Source organism: Rhipicephalus microplus, chromosome 6 (assembly GCF_043290135.1).
Source record: "Rhipicephalus microplus isolate Deutch F79 chromosome 6, USDA_Rmic, whole genome shotgun sequence".
Classification (NCBI taxonomy): Eukaryota; Metazoa; Arthropoda; class Arachnida; order Ixodida; family Ixodidae; genus Rhipicephalus; species Rhipicephalus microplus.
In genome coordinates this window covers 140,351,226-140,376,213 of record NC_134705.1, presented here as the reverse complement: position 1 = coordinate 140,376,213, position 24,988 = coordinate 140,351,226, and the positions used below count along the sequence as shown (strand labels likewise).

The 24,988-nt window shown below is 44.6% G+C and overlaps 1 protein-coding gene across 2 annotated transcripts; it reads left to right on the top strand.

The window, feature by feature from the left end:
• Nucleotides 1-277: 277 nt before the first annotated feature.
• Nucleotides 278-24,988, top strand: LOC119167305 (uncharacterized). 2 transcript variants are annotated; one of them, XM_037418763.2, is made up of 6 exons: nucleotides 278-359; nucleotides 8,456-8,586; nucleotides 11,588-11,726; nucleotides 16,295-16,440; nucleotides 17,028-17,160; nucleotides 22,901-24,988. In XM_037418763.2, exons 2-6 carry the CDS (start codon nucleotides 8,532-8,534, stop codon nucleotides 23,157-23,159), a joined length of 732 nt encoding a protein of 243 aa, XP_037274660.2. In that variant the 5' UTR covers nucleotides 278-359; nucleotides 8,456-8,531; the 3' UTR covers nucleotides 23,160-24,988. The 2 variants fall into 2 exon arrangements, with proteins under 2 accessions (XP_037274660.2, XP_075722856.1); XM_075866741.1 differs by lacking the exon at nucleotides 8,456-8,586 and having other exon boundaries at nucleotides 282-359.

The window sequence follows — 24,988 nt, the reverse complement described above, 5'->3', positions numbered from 1 at the left end:
TTATCATACAAGTTCGTGTCTTACGATCGTGTTTTAGCAGACTTCAGTTTGAGCCTGAAGGAAGGATAGAAGGTAATTACACGTAAAATGATGAGCGGTCATTGTTAACGCCCCTCCTGTTGCCTGTCATTTCCTTGTCTGATGTTGGATCTTTTCCTTCCCGCTCGAACAGAGCTGGGTTGGAGGAAAACGAGATTATGCCACTTCTTTCTGTTTTCGTTGCCCAAAACAAGCACGTTTTCCACAAACTTACGGATAGTGGCTTGGTGGAGACACTGCAAGCCTGCAATGCCGACCACACCCCCTATTGGAAAACACCATGCTTCGTTGTTCCGGAAAACGTGTTGGTAAAGAGCAGGGTATGATTATCCTATGAATCTTATTATTGATATCTTATTCTATAATTATCCTACATAATCTCTTTCATAGAAATGTACGCACTAAGTCAAGGGCGTCTCGTCATATTGCTCAAATGAACCTGAAGGGTGGCTGTTATGGGAGCGTGAAATTGTTTTGGGCCCCATTTGTGTGCATCCACTTTTCATGATATCCAAGTACGTATCGTAATGAGTCAAGTTTCATATGCTGTAAAAAGTGACGTTGCAGTGTAATTTCAGACAGCAGGTTAGTAGCTTCTTCGAGCACGGCGTTTTCACGTCCGTCGACTCGGTCACCCGCGCCGGCACGGCAACCGCACTGTATCGCGTAGGTCGGTGTTGCGTCGACAGTTGCGTCTACACCATCACAGCCAGCCAACTGCTTTTTGTCGACTGCCTTGTCGGCGCTAAGTGCGCTGTTGGAGACTCAGTCACTACCGTTACATTTCAGTCCTCGGTTATCATGGCTCCGCTTTGATCCATCAGACCGCTTCGCCCACATCACCGACGCGGGTTCTCCAGCGCCTTTTCACAGCTCTAGATGGGGGCACCCTTGTCATCTGCGTCCACTCAAACTGCCAGATTCATTCTCAAATTCTACCACCGAGTCGTCGTGGGACACACGCGTCTATGACCGCAGCGACCCGGTGCTTTAATCTCCGTCCACTGCGTTTCTCACAGTGTCACTCACCGGAGACCCACTGCTTCCCGATGGCTTATACGCCTTGACAACCTGGACTTCCCAAACGGACACTTTGCGGACTGTCGTTTATGTATATAGTCTCTTTCCATCTTTTTAAAGACGACAGTCTTGGGGACCTTCGACGGAAGAATCTTGGTCTGTCTGTCTGTCTGTCTGTCTGTCTGTCTGTCTGTCTGTCTGTCTGTCTGTCTGTCTGTCTGTCTGTCTGTCTGTCTGCGTACATTTGTCTGTTTGTCCACCCTGACGATACCTCAAACGGCACCAAACGGCCAACTCCATTCGCAGCGCCCACCAATATTGCAAATCAAAGCGCAAATACTGATACCAGTTTGTAGGCTTCCTGCTGAGGGCGTCGAATAGCTTATCATTTACAACCGAAAAGCTGACATCAAGAAAACCAATCTTAGATGCGGAATAGATACCAGAAAATGATATTGATTGGTGGGCAGATTGAAGCCAGATATCAGGGAAAGCAACTACTGGTCACCGTGCGGCCAAAAAAAGTTTCATCGATGAAACAAGTATAATAAAAAGGTTTCAGTGCGTGCGTTCGTGAAAATTTACTTTCTAGCTGGCCAAATATACTGGAACAAGTGAATCCAACCCGGGTACCCATTGACAGTCCACTAACTTGGACATAGCGTTGCCCTTCAAATTATAAATTATTTAGCTCTAAAATATGCATGAACAATGTTGCTAATGTGTAGCTGTCGATAATAAGTCTATCCAATGACGCTACTTCGTAGGACCTGGCGACTGCCGTGATTCCATCTACTTGCGGATTGTTGGCGTATAAGGACAGTACGTCTGATGTGACCAAAAGAAAACCTTGAGGAATAGTGAGATAGATTATGCCAGAAACAAAGTCGGTAGTATCTCTTACGTAAGATGGAAGAGGCGTGGCTACTACTAATCAGAAAATCAACATAGCTGGTCAAGTTTTCTGAGACAGTACCTATACCCGAAAAAGTAAAATGGCTGGGGTTTTTTATCATCTTTATTTTAGGTAATAGACAAAAACGACCGGGAAGAGGTGTTAGGGGAATAAGAGAATGAATCACATTGTCAGACACCTTTTCGCTTTCTAGAAGATCTACCAAACTGCTTTGGACAAAAGATTTCAATTGTTCATTGGGGGTCGTAATCCAGACGCTTGTCAAAAAGCTGTCTTTGGGGCTATACTTTGTCAGCGAACTTCTTCATTGCGACAATCGCACCACCTTTTATAAATAACGAGAGAGAGAACCAGAAACAGTTACCGAAAGTATTGATTGATATGTGGGGTTCAACGTCCCAAAACCACCATATGATTATGAGAGACGCCGTAGTGGAGGGCTCCGGAAGTTTCGACCACCTGGGGTTCTTTAACGTGCACCCAAATCTGAGCACACGGGCCTACAACATTTCCGCCTCCATCGGAAATGCAGCCGCCGCAGCCGGGATCGGAACCCGCGACCTGCGGGTCAGTAGCCGAGTACCTTAGCCACTAGACCACTGCGGCGGGGCCACTTCAATTTAAGTGTCGCAGAAAAAAAAAAGTTGGAACTGCATGCGATGCAGTTTATATACCAGCTGAGATTATCGTAAACACTGGCACGAATGGAAACATCGAATTTTCTGCTCGTCAGCTCCTTGGTTTCTCTACCGTTCTCTAACGGAATGATCTGTCACTGCCTAGTATGCTAAACTTAGGCAGCTAACGTCAGCCCAGAGAGCGTGTCTGATATTGTAAAATACTATGACAATGAGTGCATGACGCAAATGCCACGCCATACAGATGTTTCACGGCTTGGTCTCAACGCGCAACAATATCAACTAGTCATTCGTCTACCGAAAGTCAGTCGTCTACCGTACCGAAAGTATTAGGAAGATAATAAACAAATGTCTGTTACGTAAAGAAACTTTGATACTCTTGATGCGTATACGTGCACATTCCGTATACTTATTCTGCGCAACATCCGCAACCATTGCCATCTAGTGACTGCGTTCTCAATGTGACCATGGCACCAGACTTCCCACTTCCCACTGCTTCATGATCTGAAGTTTTAAAATCTTGAAAGGAAAAAGAATGGACACGAATATTCTCTTGTGAAATAGCTGCAAGATATAATGGCCAGTACTCCTTTGGGCGGTGGATGAGAGTTTTAGCCAAGGTCTAAAAAATATTCTGGGGCAGCGCCAGTTCGGGGCTCTGCCGCCCGTGATGCAGCCTAAAGAAAGCGTGAGACCCCCATCCCCCCCCCCCCCCCCTGTGATAGTTGACGGGTTCACAAAGTTTGACCACCTAGGGTTCTTTCACGTGCACCTAAATCTAGGAACAAAGGCCCCGAACATTTCTGCCTGCATTTTGCCACTGCATTTTGCCACCGGGATTTTATCCCACGACCTTCGGCTTAGCAATCGAGTACAATAGCTATTAGACCACGACGGCCAGGCCAATCCCTGTTTCACTCTATGCTTGTATGTGTTCTCTTTCTGTGCCTTGTTAGGTTGTGCTGCCAATATTTCACAATGAATCTATGGCAACTAGCCCGATTTCCAACCTTTTTGCTCTAGCAGGTACCGAAAACGCCACTGCGGCGCGACGCTATAAGACCTTGGAGTCGTTGCGACTCCATAATAATGCCCACCAAAACCGGATTCATTAGTTATGTATGCAACTCGACTGCGTTCGCTGATCTTTTTTTACATTTTAGTCCTCATGAGACTGTCATAGTTTGTGGGGTTTCCTGAAAACCCGATTTCCGAAGAATGAACAGTGATACGCAAAGTTTTTCACTGCTAGCCGAAAGAAAAGTGAAAAAGAAACAGAAAAGTGTTTCGTCTTTTTCTGAGCACAATACTTAGGCACCGTTACGCAATCATGAATCCTGTGCGCCGAAACGACAAAACATCTTCCTTGTTTAACGTTTTTTTTTTAAGTGGTGAGTGCAAGTATTCAAAAACCGTAAAGGCCCTGCCAGATTGAATTATTCAGCAGTGGTAGCATCCGTTTTATCTAGATCATTTTATTTTTCATGTTTTCGCACTTCTGTTCTTAACTCTGTTCAAGCAAACAACGCTGCTTATTACTGAATAAACAAGAAAACGTTGATGACGAAAGAACATTCATGTTTCGAGATATGCTAGAAATAAAATCATGACATAACAATACACAATCATTGCTACGAGAAGGTTACAAAAATGAGCAAACAGAAAAGAAGCGGAGAAAATATGGCAGCACTCGGCAAACATACTCAGTAAGTTTTAAAATTTCACAAGCAAAAATTAGCATAATACAGTGAGGCGTGCCGTTTTCACAACTTTTGTCCTGAATTAAACCGTTTGGAGTTTAGTTACGTGGACATAAATTTGGGATTTTAACATAAAATATCCCAAGTAATATAAAAACAAACATATGTACGACGCGCCCCAGACTGTTCAGCACTGTCTGAGCCGGTCGCAGCACGTGAGGTTATTTTTTTAACGTGCCGAGCTAGATATTAACAATCATCGCTTATTTAACCTTTTCATCGTTAACAGACCTTCAATGCCAAAGTTGTAGCACTTGTCGTGAACCGGCACAATATTTCGTTCGTGCCAAGTCAACTGCCAGTCTTATAAGATGGGTTGGTGAGAAATATTGCTTTATTCACCCGTAAAGTAAAGCCCCCGAACAGTTTTTCATTAAATAAGTTCCCACAATTGTTCAGCAATTTGCGCTTATTCCATTTATTCTATAAGGTAGCATTCCGATAGTTTTTTTTTTTGGGGGGGGGGGCACTTACTTTTAGAGTACCAAAGATGAATAGTATACTTCGCACAAAAGTGATGAGACACCCTGTATACATTGACGGAAACGTTTCTATTTAAATAATAACAATAATAATATTATATTATACATATCTCGAGGTTTACTTTTCAAAACGAATATATGAGCATAAGGAATGCCACAGTGAAAAGCTACAAAAATTTGGAGCGCCTAGTGTTCCTTATAACGTTTAACAGAATCACACAGTACACGAGCATCTAGCGTTTCACTCCCACTGATACGAGACCGAATAAATCTAACCCGTGACCTTGTAGTCAGTAGCCGAGTAACGCTATACGCCATCGCAGCCGACAAAAATTTTTGCATTGTGTCCCCGTCGAAACGAAGACGCCGTGGATGTGAAGACAGTGCATGCTCTCATGCATAGTCAGCAGCGAAACATCAAAGCCCGTCAGGACTCATTGTCAATGTAAGCTCATCATAATTCAGAGGTGCTTGAAATGGCAACAACGATTATAATGAAGAAGAAAACTTGCCAAGCCTGCCTTATGGACTCGCGAAACAAAGGATCACGAAGGGGAAGCTGGAGGAAGCGGTCCTTTCCGGGCAGACAGACAGACGAAGAATTTTCATGAGGGACTGATGGACTATAGCCAGGAAAGACCCGCTGAGTTCATCGACTAGCCTCCGGCTGCTCCCATGTCGGAATCAGGAGGTCATGCCTCTCCGCTCTTTCACGAACTCTCTGGACGGACGGTAATTTAGATATTCAGTGCACGACTTGCGAAGGTGTCTTCCCAGCCCTGTCCGCTTGTGTATGACGTGTCGCGTGACGCAAGACACGGCAAGAACATGTGCGCTAGGCAGTTTAAAAAAATTCGGCAGATCCCACGTATTTGGGAATCCACGTTATGCGAAGCATGCGGAGGAAAGGTGACTATGTTGCAATTTTTTATTGAGCGACACGCCATGAAATGACGCTAAATATATGTGCAAGTTTTGCACGCCCAGGCATAAGTTGAAGAGTTGCACATGTTAATATAACCAGTTGCTTGATTTATGTGTGGGTTTTAACGTCCCAAAACGACCATATGATTAATAATGACGCCGTAGTGGAGAGCTCCGGAAAGTTCGACTACCTGGGGTTCTTTGACGTGCACCCAAAGCTGAGCATACGGGCCTACATATAACCAGTCGTTTGCACTTGCACAACTACGTCAACTGGAACATGCGCATTAGTACCAGGGGCTGATATGGAGCGGTGATGCTCGCGAAAATTCTGGCCCTGCACACTGCTTCATAAGTCGACTTCTGCGCATGGCACCTAACCACAATTGACGTTAACCCGGCCAGACTGCTGTATCAAAATAGTACATATGTAATGTTTATAAAAGTAAGTAGGCAGCACTACAACCACTATTAAGGTTTTACGAAGATTAGCGTGTATTTAAAAAGTAGTTCCGAGACCTGGCGTAGCTCTGTGGTAAAATGTTTCATTGGCACCAAGAATGCTCGGGTTCGATTCCAACTGGGACTCGTCGGGTCAACGCTACCAACGTCGGGTGTTTCTTAACACTCGCGCTTTTTAATTGCCTATGTGTGTTCTCGTCGTTCCTGGGTAGACGCTAAGCGTTTATATTCTGTGGCACATACCCGCATTCCAGTGGCACATACCAGCCCGTGCATATGTGCCACTGTCTGGCGGGAAGTGTTTGACGACGTACGTGACGGGATTGTGACATTATTCATATCTTGTTAAGCGCGTCGTATTTGTCAAACCATCTTACCGTCTCATGCTAATTTTGGTTCACGCCAAGTAAATGGGGTGACCAGGAGAGTACCTTAACGTAAGCGGCTAGATAGATACATAGATAGATAGATAGATAGATACGCTCAAAGTCACCGAAGTTCGCTAAGAAATGCTTTGCATTTATAATTCTTGCGACGGCACGCAAGTACTACTTTTTATGACCCATTTTGTCTCTTTCAACTTTTTTATTGCATAACTCTCTTCTTTTCCACCACAAAACTGCGGCACTACTTGAGGCAGTTTGCGAAAAAAAACTGTTTAGCCATATGGCGGCAACATCAAGAGTGGTTGCAGTGTTTGCTATTGACTTTTATGACTGCGCAATAAACCCTACATATTAACTCCCACGACTCACCAGGTTATGGTGGTAATCCAGGCATAACGAGACATAATCTTAATCGTGATCTGACACCATACCTTGCTCTTACTAGCCCTTTCAAATGCTCCTACTTTCTTCAGACCAATCGCGAATGGAATACACGGCCCTCATACGCTTTTCCTGTACGTGGCATTTCTGACTAAACAAAAAATACATGCACCTTTTCGTCTAGACAACATTGTTGGTATTACCACGCAAGATTATATCATCTTATTATTTCATTTGTTTAGCTCCTCTTTTGTGCTTGACACTGTTTCTAGAAAAATCGTGCGCATTTTTTTTTCTGGAATTGTATACTTAATCATTTTTGTTAGCATGTACTTGATATTCAATAGTAGTGTTTCTTTTAAGCTGCTATACCTTTTACATGTATAGGTGGTACATGCCTTTACCCACCTATTCCTTCGCATGACAAGATCTTGATTGATACGTGGGGTTTAACGTCCCAAAACCACCATATGAATATGAGAGATGCTGTAGTTCAGGTCTCCGGAAATTTCGACCACCCGGGGTTCTTTAACGTGCGCCCAAATCCTAGCACACGGGCCTACACCATTTCCGCCTCCATCGGAAGTGCAGCCGCCGCAGCCGGGATTCGATCCCGCGACCTGCGGGTCAGCAGCCGAGTACCTTAGCCACTAGACCACCGCGGCGTGGCATGACATGATCTTGTATATTGAATAGTATCTACGAAACTTTTTTACTCACTTTCTTGTATTGGCTGCGAAAAGACAAGTGGCTAATGCACAGCGACTGAATGATGATCGGACGTGAAACGCCAGGAAAAAAACGATCTTTTTCTTGTAATACAGTGGTCCCCACGCAGCTGACCCGTTTGGCTCACCGCTCCGCCCCTTCATATATAGGAAAGAAAAAAAGCAAGAAGGTAAGTAGCATTTGCATGCAGAAACTGGCAAAAACGACGTTTACACACTCGCCGCCATGGCTACTGTCGGCGCTGGCTGACAACCCCTCAAATATAACAACAATGCACAGTCGGACGGACAGGGCAATGACCGCCGCCGCTGCTCGAATGGCAGAGCACCGGGTGCGTAAGGGGCCTTCCTTGGCCTCGTTGGGCTCGTTATGATAAATGCGCCCTTGATCCATTCCCGTTCCTTCGTACATACCGCGTAGACGGCAGTCGTGAATAAAGGATCAAACAGCACTCTTACGGCCCCTAATCAAGCGCCAAGCACAGAAGGAATATAAAGTATATGCCGATATGCTTTCACAAGGTGATTACGAAATCTGGCAGTTTTCCTTCACCGGGTAGAGGACATGCTGCCTTGGATGAAAACAAAATGCATCCTTGCTTTCACCCACCGCTTCAGATCGTAGATTGCGTGCGTGAACGGAATAGACGTTGCGTAACAATCTTTTTCTTGCACGCGGCAATGAGCCTTTCCTCGTTTCTGCGTGTCCGTCATTGCAGCGAATGCTTAACTCGGCGGCTGTGAAGTCTATCGAGGAAAACTGCCTGCGCCTGGGTGTTGGTAAGAACTGCGAAGATGTTCGTGAAGAACGCTGCCCTCCCTTTAGTGCTGGTAGCGACATCGTTGCTAGGTAAGCCGTAAATTCAGTACATACCCTTGGTTGGCTACGATTCACGTGCAGTGGTATGTTGTGTATAACTGGTTGTGTCACTGTATGCAAGGTCTATGTATTCCTGTTGGCATTAATGCTTCGTTGACTGTGCCATTGTGTCTAAAACTGATGCACTGCTTTTGGCTCATCCACCTAAATCACTGTCTTATCGTCTACATGATGGGCGGATGCTTTCGGTGCGTTGATCTCGTTGACTGTGGCATCACGTTCAATATCAAAGCATTGCGCTTCGCACGCAGAGCTATTTCAGTGTGCCATAGTGTGCGATATGACGCATTGCTATTGACGCGGAGACCTCATTGAATGCGTCAGTTTTTCGAAGCTCAACGCCCTGTTTTTGGTGTGCAGACCTTAAGCCTGCGTCATTTGCTTGCAAGATCGGTGAATTACTGTTCACATGTAAACCCGATCAAGTATGCCATGCCCGAAATTCACGCATTGCTGTGCCGCACACTCCTCGTTAATTGCGTCAATGCGTCAAACAGCGGCGAGCTTTTTTTGGCGCACCCACCTAAATCATAGGGTGGTCATGTGAAAGAATGACACATACCTTTTGGTGCGCTAACCTTGGTTACTGTATCATTCCAAGGTCGGTGCATTGTGTTTGACTTACTGTGTTTGGCACACACTACTGTACTGTGCCAATGGGTGCAAGATCGACGCATTGCTGTTGGCTTGGAGACCTAATCGAAAGCATCATTTTTAACAAGATCAACGCATTGCTTTGGGCGCGCAGACCCTGTTGACTACATCTTTGTGTACAATAATAACGCACTTATCTTGGCACACATATACCTGTCGAATATACCACTGTTTGCATGAATATGCCACTGTTGGCATGAATATGCGACTGTTTGCATGGGCGCACGTTTTATTTACTCTGTCATTGTGTCCAAGAAAGACGCACAGCTTTCGGCGTTCCGACCTCGTTGGCTGCGTGCAAAATGAACGTACTACATTTGGTGCGCTGACCTCCTTGACCATTTCATAATATGTAAGATTGGCGCATTGCGTTTGGTTTCACTAGCAGAATTAGTTGACTGTGTCACTGTGTGCGAGATGAATGTATAGCATTTGGTTCGTTGAGCTCATGGACTGTGTCATGATGCCTAATATCACGCAGACTTGTTGGCGCACACACCTCGTTAACTTTGTCATTCTGTGCGAAACCCATCCATTGCTGTGGCCTTGCCGACCAACGACGACGCATTGGCGTTAATTGGCGCGTATATCTCGTTAACTGTGTCATTAGGTCCAAGATGGACGCATTGCGTCAGGCGCGCAGACCTTTTTGACTGCATCATCATCATAATCACAATCATCATCAGCAGCAGTGACAGCAGAAGGAGAAGCTCCATGTTTACCTGATTTGTTGTAGCGTTACATTTTGAAGAGGACAACGCAGAGAAGTAGCCTACATTACAGGACGGGCGCTGTCTCCTTCTGTATCACCGACTCGCCCTGCCACGCGTTTTCGTAGGTAACCACTACGATCCTAACTATGGTCATTGCGTACTGTTCCGCCGGTCAACCCGGTTTCATGCGTTTTGCGGCCAGGTTATACCCGCATTCTTAATAACTTCTGCCCACATAACTTTATGACTCACTTTTGGTGCATTTGCCTTTTCTTGGAATTCAGTCTGTTACCTTTAATGAGTACCCGTTCTTTTGCTTACGCGCTACATACCCTGCCCATGCCTCTTTTACTTTCCGATTTTGACTAAAATGTTTTAATGTCCCTTAGTTCTGTGACCCACCCTGCTCTCTCTTTTTTTTTCGCATTTCGTTACACCTATATTTCGCTTTCTATTGGTGGCTGCGTTGTTCTCAATTTAAGTCCAACCTTCTTAGTAAGTCTTTGCTCCGAACGTAAGTACACAAGTTTTGAAGACTGGACCAGTTGGTTACACACTTGAGTGGGTACACCTCTTTAGGAAAAAAAAAACAGCCGAGCAAACACACACACACACACACACACACACACACACACACACGCACGCGCACACGCGCACACGCACACACACACACACACTCACACACACACATACACACACACACGCACGCACGCACGCACACACACACACACACACACACACACAGAAAGAGAGAGACAGAACGTAGACTTCCAACTGAGCGTCAGTAGCAAATTTCATCAATGCGTAGACTTGCGCAGGCATAAGAAAAATACCCGAACGTGACACCAAGATTGCTCAACATCATGGCAACGTCAGACGAAAGTTTCATAGATGGTTGGCGTAATGAATGAAGGACACTTCATGTTCAGGTAGTAAAGCCAACTAAGGGGCGCTGATACATGTTATGCCAGCTCTTGCTATGCAATGCGCTTCTGATAGTCATTTGTGAAGGGTGCTTTTTCATTACTTCATTGATAAAACAAAGTGTAACACCCACAATCATCGCAGTGAATTTTAATGTGGCCCTGGATTAGTTTGTGAACATAGTAATGGTATTCACAGCATTTCATTAGGGCAGTGCCCTGTTGACTGATATACCTCTTAACACATGAGTATACTATATAGAGTAAACAACCCCTGGTCCACATGGCAGAAACCACGTTTAATCTTTGATGGAGTCAACACAGGCGTGCGGTTTGAGGGGAGGGACTGTTTTTAGAAGCCGCTGTAACTTCTGCAGTGTCAAAAGCACCACTTTTACGCTAACATTCTCACCAATCTTTTTATTTAGAGGAAGTTATCATGCACAGTCAAGAGTAAGCCCTGACTCTTCTACAAGATTACACTGGGAAAGCAGGAATGGTTGAAAAAATTATTGAAATCTGGCGAGAACCAGCACTTTCGTTCAAAATCAATATTCGCAAGTGTTGCAAGTTCTGACTTAGGTACATTGTCTCTTACACTCTCCCGTTCGTTTATGGGATATGAACTTCGGGGAGTATTCAATACCTATGGTGTAAGTTTTCCTCATTTCCTATACTCAGGCCTTTGCTGGGCGGAACCGATTCAGCTGAAGGAAGGGTGCAAGGTAGAGACCCTCAGAGCATGCGGTGACACCTACCTGCCGTATTGGAAGACAACTCGCCTGGAGGTTTCGGGGGAACCGTTGCGGAAAAACTGCCAGTAAGTATAGAACGGAAACTAAGTGCTGGTTTCGATTTTACGAAGCACATAGGGGGGCACAGCATCAGATAAGGACAGCGATTCCTAAGTCAAAATGGGTAACAAGACTGTAAGTTAGGAACACTTTGTGTTATCTTGATTTTATCGCGCTCATTAGATATATAACCACGCACCAAGTAACTTATATATGAATATCAAACCCTCGTGCGTGTGTGTTGTCAGTCACTTAAAAATAACCAATATATGAAGACAAATTACATGACGATTGACAAATAAGAGGCGTTACTTTAAGAAAATGGTCACATATGTGCGCTGCTGGGTTCTAAACGATGAGTGATTTAACGATTGTAGCATAACTGCGTTGTTGTTCTGTCAGTGGTATATATTTTCTGTCAAATAAACCTTGTCTTGATTTTTTGTATGATCAAATAAGAATATAGAATTGTTGATGTACCACCGAATTATTCACGGGAATCGGAATAGGCTAACTTCATTTCCGCAAATATTTTGGGTGTTGGAGGCACATACAACTTCAGCCACATTTGGCGAATTTTGGTGAGCGCTGTTTTATTCTGCCTGCAACATCACTTCACAGCACTATGAAATTTTATGCAACGTCATGGTGGCCTAGTGGATAAGGCGCTCGGCTGCTGACCCGCAGATCACGGGATCGAATCCAAGCTGCGGCGGCTGTATTTTTGACGGGTGCGAAAATGCTGTAGGTTCGTGTGCTCAGATTTAGGTGCACTTAAAAGAACTCCAGATGGCCGAAATTTCCGCTACGGCATCTCTCGTAATCATATAGTTGCTTCAGGACGTTAAACCTCACGTGATAGATGTAATAGATTTGAAATTTCATAAATATATATTCATGCTTAACTACATAAGCAATTAAGAGAATACTCCAGAGACAATAAGCAAATGCGTGCCGCACCGTTAGTTGGTATCATGCCACTCTAGTCAGTAAATACCACAGCATTGATTCCCTTTCGCACATGACTGTACTACCAGGGTGACGCAGGGCAATAGGACGCTGATACGCTCAAAGTTGAGATGTGGCACAGCGGCGCTATGGTTACGTGCAGTACACGTGCTTTTATATGGTTATTGCGACTTCGTGGATGTGGCGATTGCAAGTATATCTAAGCAGGTAATACACTGACTAAAAGATAGTAATCGACAGGTTATTATTAGTGTTGTTCAACACTTCACGGCATCGTCATGCTATGACGAAAAAGTTGTTTGGTTCTTTGTTCTCTAGTAAACTTCTGCTACCATCTGCAGAGTATCGGCCATAAAACTGGAGGTGCCTTGTGTTATAAATGAACTTTTTTTTTTACAAAAGAACAGGCAATATTGTAACCATTATGTTTTAATAGGTCACCATGAAACACTAGAAGGTTTAGTTTAGGAGCGAAAAAATCTCAACTATTGCAACTTTGAAAAAAATGTCCCCTGTTCAGACCTTCTTTAAAAACAGTTTGCTTCAGTCCACGGGCATAAAAAATGCTGCTTCACTCTTAATTGCACGCTCATTCATTAGAAAAAAGATCGTTTTCATCACGTTATTATTTGTGTTTTATATATCGCGGTCAAAATTCAAGAATGACACGGGACAAAACTGGATCCTCCGTACAAAATATTGTACCTATGTTGCACCTGTGTTGGCTCGTTTTGACCCAGTCGCTCGAACAGAGCTTTGCACCCACGCAAGTGGCCATGACATAGGGGCAATACTCGCACAAATGCAGAACGGCACAAACCGTGTCATAGCGTACGCTAGCCACCCACTTTCTCAGTCGGAAAAGAACTATTTAATTACTGAGCGAGAGTGCCTGGCTCTCATTTGTTTTTCGCGAAATTTCGTCCGTACCTATATAGACGCACGTTCGCAGTCATCACAGACCACCATGCGCTCTGCTGGCTGTCAACCCTTGAGGATCCTACCAGAAGATTCGGGCGATGGGCATTGCGATTGCAGGAGTACACGTTCTCTGTAGTGTACAAGTCTGGCGGGCTTCACAGCGATGCCAACTGCTTATTTCGACAACCTGTTGATCCACCCAACTACGAGTTGGCATCATAATTTCTGCGTGGTAGGCTGGCATTTACTGTGCTACATTTCGTCATTCTTCAGACAAGCGTGGCATCCGCCAAAATTTTGGTATGAATTTTGTGCAAATTTTGGGTTGCATTCAGTGGCCGATGACGATGAAGAATTACGTCTGAAGCGGGTATATGCCACAGTTGATTGGTGATGAAGAACGATCTTTTGTAAAGTGTTGGAGCATTGAACGAAAAAAAATCACCTAACACTCGGCCGATCCCCTGCAATGGGTAAGAGCCATGAGAAGAGGAGAAGAAGAAGAACGACACACTCGGTAAACGAATTGTGTTGTTTCATTTAAGTATCCTGCCACGCAGTTCTTGGCCCATCCCCCTCTGTGGGGGAGCGCCATTCATCTGAGGTCATCAGCATCAACATCATCATTCGTATTGTGTGGCACGTGTTTGTTCCTTTGCTGTTCAAAAACGCTTCATTACTCGTACGAACACGATTACTTTCCCGACATCAAGCCTGCCTAAGGCAAGATTGTGAAACACTCCCAAGCAACGGATGGTTCAGCAGTAGAACACTGAGCTGGCACGCGGAGGACCCGGGTTTGAATCTAAAAATGTCACCTGATGTATGTGTTTGTTGTTGAGTTTTTTTTTTTTTATTTCGTGTGATAGTGGTTGAGAACATCGGCGGCGGCGGCGGACAACTACAGCATCGCGCGTGACCTGTGTTTGTGTTGTGGCCTCATAGCAGCTGTTGCTGTATATAAAAACCACCAATGACCTAACGAGAATTCTAACTTTGGTTCCCTGCGTGCCAGCCCAGTATTCTACCACTGAGCCACAGCGGTGCTTGAAATTTTTCTGCAAGCTGACCGTAGGCAGGCTTCTTGTCAGGAAAGGAATCTCGATAATGTGATAAACGAAGCAGTTTATAACCGCAAAGGAACAAAGAGGCGTCGTAAAATGCGAATTGTGTAGCGAGTGGGTCATCGTATTCTCCAATCCACTACAAAAGCGTAAGCCACAATTGTTCATCGCTGTGAGCCACAGCGTCCGATATTCCACGAAAATCATTGCACGTGAGTAGTGGGCACCATGCTTTTCCAAAGAATGGCAAAGAATGGCATGGCGATTGTTTTCCTACTACAAAAGAATCATGATGATATATGGCATAGTTGGTACCGGGCAAGTGTTCTTGTAGCAGTTACCCAAAGAATGAGTAAAAAGGGCTCTTGTAAGGTGGCTCTTCCAACTTTCTCTGCTACAAGGCTGCGCGTTCCTCGCAGGCCTGGCAGTTTTTATGGTCTCGTGTTTTTTTTTTTTTTTTTGTAAGGTACCATATAATTTTAACTAACAGGCAACAAAGCCAAGAAAAGATTAAGGGACGTCATTTCTAGCAAATTTTGATTTAAATTGCAAAGAAAGTGAAGTGGATGAAAATATGAGTTGCTGCCGACAGGGCCTCAACCTGCGACCTTCGGTGTTACACCAACCCAGCTACAGTGGGGTTCGCCACTCTATCCACTTTATGGGGTACATATGCGTACATTTTGCGCACATACTGCCACTTGGGCTGGTAAGTACTGTGCAACCAGCTACAGTTGTCAGCAAGCTTAATACGAAAGCTCCGCCTCGCATTCTGAAACACTTTGACGCTAGTGCCACGTAGCTTTGGGTTCTGTGGCTAAGATGTTACCCACGCATGACGACATACAATGTAAGCATACCGAGGTGTTATCCCGGCAACGGCTTGCAGCGCTTCGCGGCTGGCAACAGTCAAAGTAGTGCAAATCGTGAAACGCATCGTTCATGTTAATCTTGCTGACGACTGTATCTTCACAAGATACTGTCCTGTATGTACTTACAGCATTTCTCTTGCTTCTGGGGCAGTGCTTCTTTGTGGGTTGAAGAGGCCACATGGGAATAAGTACTGCCTAGGCGCCACTTACAAGCCGGGTGGGTGAGGAGGGTGTCCGAATTGTTTCGGTGCCGTTTTGTTTGTGTAGGATTCAGCTTCGCAGTTGTTGCTGAGCGGCGTTTTCTTTCGGCTGGCTATCCGCAGCCGTGTTATCCGCAGAGTCGTTTTCCTTTCGTATGGGCATCAGTTTGCTCAATAAATAATATCCTTCGGTTTCTTTTACGCTTTTGGTGCCTACTTGAGTGGCTTCTGCCTCTCCTGCGTGACAATGTGTACCCCACAAATTGGACGACATGGCGTCCTCCGCCGTAGCTCCGTTGGTAGAGCATCGAAGGTCGCAGGTTTTTTTTGTCAACCTTAGCTTCTTCGCAATTCACAAAACAATTACGTCAAATGAAAACATCTATACTTTGCTTGGCGTTCTTGTCGGTGAAAAATGCTGAGAATTATGAGCATATGCATGAAGCTTGGAGTACCACTGCTTTCCAAGCATTCGCAGTCGACTAGTGACGGGCATTGTTCAGAGGAATATAGGAATCTCAGCGAATACACCCAGTTTAGTCGGTTCTTTCTACTCCTTTTTCTTTAGGATATACAGAGAGCAAATTGAGTGCAGCAGAAACTTCACTCGAGAGTGTGCTGTAGGTGTGCCGAGGGCGGCCGCATTGTTGGGTCTGGAAGCTTTCCAGGACAACGTTGACGCTACCTGCACGGTTGGTACGAAGTCGTACGAAGGTGAGGAAGCTGTTTTAAATAAGGATCACGAAAAATTTGCCGTCCCATAGGACAGCTTGTTTCATGACGTTATATTTAGGAACAATATACTTATTATTGGTGATATTCACCCAGAAACAGCACGGTCGAGTTCAGTTAGGCTGCCATAGCCATAGTTGTGCTCATGGGTTAGTGAGGGGCGGAGGAAGGGACAGAGGGGTGGCCGCACAAGCTAGTCACCTTAGAAGAGGGTGCTACAACGTCTGCCCTATACATTGACCTGTTCAAAAAGAAGAAGGCAGCGCAATAAACATCCACGTTTTCTCCCCCTCCTGAAAGAGAACTTTCTACATGCCTAAGGTCGTAACTTAGGCGTCATAGATGGCGGATACAACGTAAACATGCAGAACCTCTTTGTCTTTTGTCATACGCCTTTGTGGATACTTTTCCAAGCCATTAAGACTACGAGATGCGATATTAAGGGTGTTTTACCAATAAAATGCGCTAATATATTGTGGAGATTTTAGTTCACATATGCAAGAAATTGCTTCAAATTCTAATCATAACCGGTATCACATCTTGACTTGTGTATGGCATGTCTCTGTCAGAATACCAAAAAGCGATTGGCTGCATGAATTCTGTGGGAGCGAAGCTCAACGGCTGCTTTAGAGGACTCCACGACAACCTTGAAAAAGCTCTAGTCAAGGCGCCCACCAAGGACACCATCAACTACTCATGCTGGTGAGTGTGTCAAATATGCTGGAATGATGTTTTATTTGTGACGTGTGCCATTTATATTTCGCTCGATGACACGCCGTACAACTCATTTGAAAGGCATCACTGCAAACATGGAAGTTTGAAAGTTCTGCAATCCATGGTTGTAACTTGGCTTTTAGAGTTAGCACGCAATGCTGGCTTACAGCGGAACAAAGTATTAACACTGAAATGCTGCCTGAACATTACACATCTCCGACATGAGGCATTCAACCTTGTCAGTTTTCCGACAACCCCTCCCCGTGAAATAAATTCGGCTTAATATTATCTAACTTATATAGCAACCTACTAGGACAGTTTGCTTGCGGCAAGTTGTCTTTTCATCCACTCTACTTTTACTTGCTTCACATTATATAGTAGGTGCCACAATACAACTCAAAATTGAACTATATGCATTCTATGTGGATTATGCGAAGCAAAAAGCGATCAGTGGCCTACAACATTTTTTTTACTCGTCTGAGGCAAGCGCTGCGAGTTAGACCGGCTTTTTTTTAGCATTTCGAGTAGTTATGAGTATATCTTGGGTAGGCCCTAGTCAGGAAACTTTCTCGGGGTGAAAAGGGAGGGGGAGGTTAAGACAGTAGTAAACACACTAAGAAAATGTAAATAAAAAATACTCCCCGCTTGCCCTTCCTGAAGGTTCCCACAATTTGAGGCAGGCACCGTCACGACTCTGTTTGAGGCAGTAACGGTTTAAGTGGGGGCAGGAGGTGACTTCCCGACGCCAGCCATCCACGTAACGGGATTGACCGTAGAGCGAACAGGCACGTTCCTTACGCTGACCTCCAAAAGGTGTCCTATGGTCTGACTGGACGCCGGTACTCATCTTAGAGCCCAGGTGTCAGTTTTAATCAAAGAAAATGCATGCTACGGTGCGATAATGTGCGCATCACAAGTAAAGGTTTTTTTTTCATATTGATCCGCGCTATATAACAGCAAAACATGGCTTCACGTATTGTTGCAGATAATATCTAGTGCATATTGCGCTGTAACAAACGCCGATAGCGAACCCTGCAGACACCGTTGTCGTTGCCGTGGTAATGCTGTTACAGAATATTTTAGAGTGCAGCCCTTGTTGCGGTTGTGAAGTTGGCGGAGGTGTGGCACTCGAAGGCACTTCGTCCCAGAGATCTATAATACTCATCAATCCATCATCATTCATAGCTCTATCCCGGAACCGCTTTTATCCTGTTAGCATCCCGGTCTTTTTTCTCTCTTGCCAACCCTCTTTCAGTTCGCTAAGAAATAGTTTTCATTTTACACTACAGCCATTTTCCCCTTTACCTTCTTTTGCATCTTCATTCGTTCGCTTTCTTTGTCACACATTCTGTCACCCTGTATAAACTACGCGGCGAGGTAGTGGGGGGCGCGCTTGGTGGGTGCATAGTAACAGAAGCAACACCTGTGACGCCATGCGAACTGTGCAATGGAGCCATTTTTTACAGCCACCTACCGATATACCATAAAATACCCAGTGAATTCCGTCCTCCCTCTTTCAGAAGATTTGAAACACGGGCCAACGGCCGAGAAAGCTCCCGCTCTTGCCCTCCCGCCATTTCCTTGGCTGTGAATGCATGCGCATTCAATAAAGCACTTCAATGGAAGCACACCCGGCTTTCTATCAACTCATGTTGAATATAGATCCGAGACCAAGAAAGGTCTGCTTGCAAATCTGCTCGAATTATCTTTCACTAGAGGGGTTGGAAGGAAGCATTCGCTTGCTCGGACCTATACAGTGAAAGGCTAAGCTGTGATTCATCATAATCATCAACTGCAAAAGCTGGCTTTGTTGCAGCGTTCATAGAGTCTTTAACGGTGTTGCATACGTAACAGCAGCGCGTTTGTTATGACGCGCATTTGCTGAACTGTGCTTGTGATATGCCAAACTCAGCGTTCTTACGCACGCCACACCATTACAGATAGGCGCTACGTACGCTGTACTAAACCTAGTAGCTATGGTAGTCAGGTACTCGCCATAAGGTCGTTCCAAATGACACAAAAAGTAGTGATTTTCAGGCTGCGAATTCGCTCGCAGCGAAAAAAAAAGGGCAGTTTGCTCCCGCCGCAGCGGTTCATGGCGATTGGAAATTTTCGCTCTGATCGCAGCGGCGGGAGCGATTTTTGGTCGGGACCCGTCAAAATGGGGCTGGTCCGGCCGAGCCATCGAAATAGGGTCGACGTGTTTGTTTTGGTAATGGCCGATGCTGTGCATTTTAAAATGAATTCAGACTGGAATCGTTCTTAAATGACGAAACAAGCAGGCCCTTCGTTACCATTCACGGTAACTTTATGATATTATTATGCACATATTATTACGTTACATTCGTGTCTGTCACAATGAGCAGTGGCAAGAACTCACCGCTCCAGTCGCAGAGTGAAAATCACGGACCTTCGCGGTCCATGTGAAACAGAACCACCATTAGCGACGGTTGCGAACAAAGTGATTGGATTGAACGGAACGACTTTTTTCGCTGCAATCATGGGAAGTGAAGCAACCTACAGCCGGGATTTAATCCTGGCTATGGCGGCGGCATTTTCGATGGAGGCGGAAATGCTGTAAGCCCGTGTGCTCAGCTTTGGGTCCACTTTAACCCTCTATGGGATACAATGAGAAAAAACACGATCAATTCATTTTGTCTGTATAAAACTGATTGTTACTACATCACTATGTGACATATAAAATTTTAGTTTCGTCAGTGCAAAGGGGGACTCAAAAAAAGTGGGACGCATATGTCCCACTGGTTGTTCAGACAACCAGAGAATGTGGGACAATATGGTCCCAGTAACCACATTCGACAGGGCTGTTGGCAATAAAAAAAAAATGTGGGTACTAAATTTATTCAAAATTGCACTCTTGCAAACAGCAACGTCTGGCTGTATGAAAACCTTCACTTTCCGTTATGAAAAGGCAGGAAACATGTAGCACACAACGACACGTTGCAGACTTTGCATATAAGTGCCGTCCTAATTTCCTTCGCCTTGGTAGAACACCACCTGCACCGTTTACGTCCGGTTGTCTTCACAGGGTGGTGGTCACCTTTGTGAAATCTGATTTCTCCAGGAACGCCCACCATCTTCTGTCCAGACTGACGTCCACGCTTCTTGTGCTGAAAAGCGGGAATGGCCGTCTTTTTTCTGAAGCTCTGACCGCTGATAAGCTCCCTTCCAAGGGCAAGACGAAACCACAAGTATTCGTTTGGTGTGAAGTGGCAATGCTGAATGAAAGCGTTGACTACAGCTGCGTCTAAGAGGTAATAGAAAAGTCTGTACCAACCCTTTTTCGACCTACGGTCGCACATATATGCGTTACGCTTTTGGTGGAATCGGTCGAAACCCCCCATGAACTTATTGTAGTCAGAGACTACTTTGGGGCATGTCACGCCCACCTTGGCTCCATTAGAAAGCGTCCGGTTCACTTCAACCACCTCAGATGGATAATGGAAGTTTGACAGCATCGTCACATTTCGGTTGTCACGCCACTGGTACGCCGTCAGTTGGCCCTTTGATCGCCAAACATAGTCCCCTCTCTTCAATTTCTGGTCCACTTTGATTTCATGAGGTAAATCCTTCCCATTTGTTCTAACCGTGCCTGCTGCCATAATTTGTTTTTCTGAAAGCTCTTCCATGAGCTTGGTCGTAGTGAAGAAGTTATCAAAGTAGAGCGTACTGTCTTCGTCAACATTGTTGCAAAGAGAAAGAACGACATGTTCTCCAAGTGTACGACCAGCCTCTCTTTCTGCAGACTTCCCTTCATATATTTGAAACTCGCAGAGGTAGCCAGTCACAGAGTCCGCTCTACACCATACCTTGTACCCGCGTTTGATTGGTTTCATGGGGGCATACTGTTTCAAAGCCGATCGTCCTTTGAAACGCACCATACTTTCGTCAATTGCCTGGTGGCCAGAAGGCTTGTACCCTTGAAGAAACTTTTTGTTCAAGGTGTCCACAAGAGGTCGTATTTTGGCCAGTCTATCAAAACCCTCTTCACCTTTACTTTTTATCTTCTCATTGTCGTAAAAGTGCAGTGAGTTCATAATGGCCTTAAACGTCTTGAATGTCATCACACTGGATATCTCCTTCACATTGAAAAAGCTGTCGCTACTCCAGTAGAGGTACAGATGGAGCGCAGGATTTACGCTCATCAAAATAAGAATGCCCAAACAGGCTTTCAGTGCACCTTTTGTTAGATCGTGCCACCCTCTTCGAGCCTCCTGCCTGGCATTGCGGTTTGTTTCAAGCACGATCATTTCAAGTACATCATCATTGAAGTACAGGCTCAATGACTAGGATGGTGTACAAGATGAGGACAACTTGCTTGAATACTGCGGTTCCAGGCTACTCACAGAGCGATTGTTGAGAACCGGAAGAGCTGTAGACCACAAAACGGTTCCTTCCGAGGCAACATCGCGGCTGTCAGAGTTATCCGATTGGACTGGCTCAGGACTTCTCGGGCGTCTTCTCTTTCTTTTGGGCTTCTTCCTGACGTACGATGATCGCCTCCTTTTTCCTGTGCTTGTAGATGGCTGATCAAGCGCGTTGTTATCTGAGTCACTTTCTTCGACCGGAGCCAGCGCGGGCACAACTTCATTCTCACTGTCTGCAAGTTCACTCTCAATGTCGCTTTTTCGAGGATCATCTGGAAGCCTGAACAGAAGCTCAACCGCTTCTTCAACTGATAGCGACCTCCCTGGAATGAAAAGAGAATGCAATAGCGCGCTAAAATTCCGACGTAAGCGAGAAGAAAATTAGGCCTAGGAAATTTCGCCAGTTCTGAGTTGCGTCACTCATGTTGTACAACTTTCCGGGTAGCCAGTACGACAATAAAATCAGAAAACATAACACAGTGATTCTATATAGAAACCCACACGAGAAATAAAACTTTCACACTTACTTGTCATTGTGTATTTAGTGCACGTCGACTCAAAATACCCGCGAAACTGAGCGCGGTAAACGAATTCGAACGCTTCGAATGAAACGTTATATTGTGCTGCCCCCTAGAGCTTCGTAAAAAATAATGTTTAAAAACGTTAGGTTAGACACTCACCAGATGACGACAGCAGTCTCAGCTAAACAGCGGCGGTGGTTTTGGTGTGGCGCGGCTTTTAAACTGCAGTCAAAAAGTGGGTTGTAAATGTCCCACTGTCCCATAAAGGGTTAAAGAACCCCAGGTGGCAAAAATTTCCGGAGCCCTCCACTACGGCGTCTCTCATACTCTTATGGTGGTTTTGGGACGCTAAACCTCACATCTGAATTAATCAATCGCTGTACTAAACCTTACTGTTTTTTTTATCTCGTCGCGAGGCACAATTTACTACCAGACCGTGTTCGCTGTTTATTTCTACTCCATGTTTACTGTGCGATTGTTCACGCGCACTTAGAATGTCAGTCATCCAACTTTCGCTGTGACTGTGCTTTTTAATCCGCGCAAACCTCGAGTTTTAGTATATAATCTCTTTACAAACTTTGCGCTGAGCTGTGTATTTTGCGTGGCGTGCTAAAAATGATCTGTTACTGAGGTGAAGTATTATGTCGCGAGCCGAATGGTTCTGGGGAAATTCGTGTACGAAAGTCGTCCATTTTTCTGTCGATTTGCTTCAGACTCAAATAAAGTTCTTGTTAAGTCGCTCGTGTAGACCTTTTAAGCAATCCGTTAAATGGCTCTTTCAATCGCCTTCAAAGACTGCAACGTTTCTGCGCGTCTACGCAGCTCGTATGCCGAGATGGTGGACTGCTTCGAGAGGGTGCTGACACCTTGCGAGGACGTTGGCGGCAAGCAGCTCACGCTCACCCTTGTGGAGCAAGTGTTCGGAGAGACGCTCAGCCTGGTGTGTGGAAGCTACAAAAGGGGATCGGAAAGCTGCAGGAGCCTGCCCGAATTGCCAGCACTGGGCCCGAACGATCCCAAGTACGATGGCTTCGTCGAGCTTGTCCTCGAGATTGCCAGCACATTCGGTCGCAAGGACTAGGAAATGCCTCCCATTCTATCGCACTCTAGCATTTTTTAATGTGATCCCAAGCGACAGACATCACATTCCCGTGGTGAATGTAGCCTTTAGTCGTTCCAACCAAAAGGCCACTTACGTGCCCACAGTTACACATTATGATGCAGGTTCGTTGAATGGTTCGTAATCGCTCTCTAAGGCTGAGCCTCCGAGATCATGAACGACTAAAAAGCCGCGTGTTTAAACTATAAGGCTGAATAGAAAAGTCAGAATTTTTCGCAAGTTTTTTGTTCTTGGTGATGTTAATTGTGGAATTTATATTTAATAATTTGGCTGCATAAAGCTTCCGCCTGCGCAGTTTCTTTCAAAAGGTAGACGCAAAAATGTTAGACCACCCATCATTTATACGCAACCAAAACTATAAGTGCCACTTTTGTGTGCACCATAACATTAGCTTGATAGGTAGCATTTTGTTTGCTAATTAGTAGCTGTATCAAGTTCGAACATGTCATAATGTTCTAAAAGCGATGTAAATACATCATATTTATTTATGAAATTTATAAACTTCTCACTAGGTGAATGCGTAAAATATTAAATGCGTTGTTCATGTTCGAGGGCGCCTATGTGACCCTGTAAACCATCAAATTTGCTTTGTTAGACAATCAGTCTGAATTCAATATTGGCAAGAAAAGTATATTTGATATTATGTGGGAAATTGGTATCGAGCCTGGCCCCTAGATTGAAAAGGCGTTTCTCACAAACAATCAACAACGTAGCACGAAACAGCCCAGTCATGCCACTGATGCTGCAAAATAAGCTCGAAACAAATTACAATTACCGCTATAGAAAAGGCACACAGTAGTAATGTTCATGGTGGAACTGGTTACAATGTGTGTTTTGTGTAATAGTGGCTGCACTTCCTACCAAGATAGATTCATACCAACTGGCCCAATACAATTGTTTATTGGTTACAATTATTCAAAATGTTAGCCCTCTTTAGTGTCTTGCGTAAGCACTGCATCTGCTTCAAATCTTTTTTTTGTTGTTGTCTCGAAACATATTTCTACAATTTTGCGTATGTGAAGAACCGTATCCCTATTGCTAAATAGCATTTCTAGCTGTTTGACAGACTTCCTTATTACATTAGTAGCCGTGCAGTGAGACTCCAAGTGCAAAGTCGGGTGGCAAAACTTAATACGGCTGCCTTTTATACGAAGGTGGCCCAGGTGCTAGTGCATCATTTTCGTTTTGTTTAACTACTATGTTTTCACTATTCATCAGACCACATTTGTTTTACTTCATTGCAGAGACAAGCTTTTTGTATGTGCCCACAAAAAATGAATATATTTTAACGGACTTAACTTCAGTTAGGAGTGTTCTTGCAAGACATACTTTTGATGAAATTAATCATTAGGAAATATTAACGGAAAACAGGACGTGCTTTTTAAAGCTCAGTTGTATTTAAGAGGATGTGCCTTATATTGCAGACCAATATTTTCTATAGTTTATTACAACCTAAGAATAAAAAACAAAAAACAAATACAAGCACCGCCTCCAAAACTGTGGCTCACGATCCATTCATCTGTGTGAGAGAGTCGTCGTACGTGGTTTCCGTTCCAACTATAAGTACTTTTTTTGCTGCTAACACAAATACTACGTGCGACAGTAAATAAACGTTTGACGTTCTTACTTGAAACATTACGTTTGACAGAGACCTATGTCAAAGTCTGTGCGGAAATTACGCAGGAAATGAACGTTTTCTCACCGAAAAGCAGCGGCACTATCATGTATCTTAATGGAAAAAGACTAATAAAAAATGTGATAATACGTTCGGCGTCACACAATTGAACAAA